General features: G+C 44.0%; 1 protein-coding gene across 1 annotated transcript; it reads left to right on the forward strand.

Annotated features, from left to right (window-relative positions):
• The first annotated feature begins 328 nt into the window (after positions 1-328).
• On the forward strand, positions 329-1,429 carry LOC127553031 (small cysteine and glycine repeat-containing protein 5-like). Its single transcript, XM_051983433.1, has one exon. The coding sequence runs from the start codon at positions 386-388 to the stop codon at positions 761-763; it is 378 nt and encodes a 125-aa protein (XP_051839393.1). The 5' UTR covers positions 329-385; the 3' UTR covers positions 764-1,429.
• Positions 1,430-2,084: the final 655 nt, after the last annotated feature.

The following is a 2,084-nucleotide window of genomic DNA, read 5'->3' on the forward strand; positions in this document are numbered from 1 at the left end:
ACCCAACTTTCTTGACAATATTTCTAACATTCTTCCCAGCCTGCCAAATGGTGAAAGTAATGATCTTCACAATAGTATCCCCTCTCATGAATATTACCTCATGAAATTATTTGTTTTAGGATTTCCTTGAAAGAGAGTGAAATTCAAGAAATCCTAAAACAATTAATTTCATGAGGCAGAGGAGGCTCAAAGAGGAAGTAAATAAACAAGTAGAGCTCATGTGATTATCTGAACTGGGATAAACAACAAAAAACATCATGGGTCCTGGACCAGCTCTTGAGCAATGTATATAAGGGCTGTCCTGTAGAAGGAGAGCTTCAAACTTCACTCACCTCTCCTGAGTCCTTTCTCTCCTCACCTCATTTGAACTCTCTGTTCTGACACTATGGGTTGTTGTGGATGTAGAGGAAGCTGTACCACCTGCAACAGCTGTGGTGGCTGTGGCTGTGGTGGCTGTGGCGGCTGCGGGGGCTGCGGCTGTGGTGGCTGCGGCGGCTGCGGAGGCTGTGGCAACTGTTGCTGTACCACCTGTAGCTGCCGCCGTGTAGGCTGCTGCTCTGGCTGCTGCCCCTGCTGCTGTGGCTGCTGTGGGGGCTGCTGCAGCCCTACAGTGGTCTGCTGCCGCCGCACCTGCTGCTGTGGTGGCTGTGGTGGCTGTGGCTGTGGCTGTGGCAAGGGCTGTGGCTGTGGCTGTTGCAAGGGCTGCTGCCAACAGAAATGCTGCTGCCAGCAGTGCTGCTGTAAGAAGCAATGCTGCTGCTAGGTGGGAAAACTTTCCACCAATCGGTAAGATTTCACAGGGGTTTAGCAATAGAGCATTGGCCTGAGACTTAAGGAGATGAGGTCCTAAACCTCACTCTGCCAGTGACTTAACTTAAGACCTCATGCATGTCACTTACACAGACTCAGAGAAAAACCAATCCTCAGAGGGAAGAGGAACATGAGAGGGCAATGTGATTCTAATTTACCTCATTTCCCAAAATAAGAAGCTTAAATAAGATGGACCCTGAGATTATTGCCAGCTCTGAGGTCTGACTGCTATTATTCACCCCTGCTCTTTTCTGGCCTGAATAGAATTGAGGCATCCATGAACATATATGATCCTTTGAGTTATTTGCACTTAATGCCCCTTCTCAAAGGCACTGTTGCAACTGAGATCTGTCTCCCTATGAGGCTTGTCTCTCAATACAATTGGTCTCGGACAGTGAGAAAAGGACACAGCCCAGCTACTGGAGAATAGTCAAGCCTATGAGCCAAGCAAAGTGGAATCATGATTTTTAAAAATATTTTCTTTCTCGTTGAGTTTCATCTTCTTCTATCTTTCTACCTTTTATCTTATTCTTTCTATATGTACTCTGTATTATTTTAGTACTCTACTGCTCTGGAGTCTTTCTAAATCTTTACTATTTATTCTCAATAAAATCTAAAAAACAACCATAAAATTGCTCATGATCTTTTTTTTGTTTGAATGTATGGAAAACTCTAGTCTAAGAGAAGCACAATTATATCCTCTTGAGGACTGGATTTTCTCACAAAAGTGGAGCTCTTATCATATTGCTACTAAAGGTAAAGGGTTCGATAGATGAGAAGCACTCAGTTCAGAGATAACACAAATTTCTGTGCCACTGGTACGCATCTTACCTTGGGAATCCTCAAGGAAATGATTCCTGGTCACACACCAATATTGAGAAATATTTTCCCTCCATCACATGTTTATGGAACATTTCTGATGAATAAAGACAACATAGGCTTATCCCTGGGAATGGATATACCTTTAAAGAATGATCTTTGAATCAAGACCATCTCAACACCTGTACAACCTCAAATGTGGTGTCCTCCCAGTCTGACAAGCTTCCATGATAGGAATAATTACAGGGGCACTACAAAGCTAACAAACACCCAGGTTTCCCCATTCTAGTCATAGGTCTCCTTGGAGTGGAGCACCCTAACATATCTGAGGAGCCCTCTAATTAATTTGAAAAGATGCATGCCTTTAGTGGAGCCACTACCACATTGTTCCTTTGCTCTTTTGTTCCTCTTGCTCCATGACAATCATAGGGATATTGCTTCTGGCTGTGCCAAAC

The sequence above is a fragment of the Antechinus flavipes genome, chromosome 3 (assembly GCF_016432865.1).
Source record: "Antechinus flavipes isolate AdamAnt ecotype Samford, QLD, Australia chromosome 3, AdamAnt_v2, whole genome shotgun sequence".
Taxonomy (NCBI): domain Eukaryota; kingdom Metazoa; phylum Chordata; class Mammalia; order Dasyuromorphia; family Dasyuridae; genus Antechinus; species Antechinus flavipes.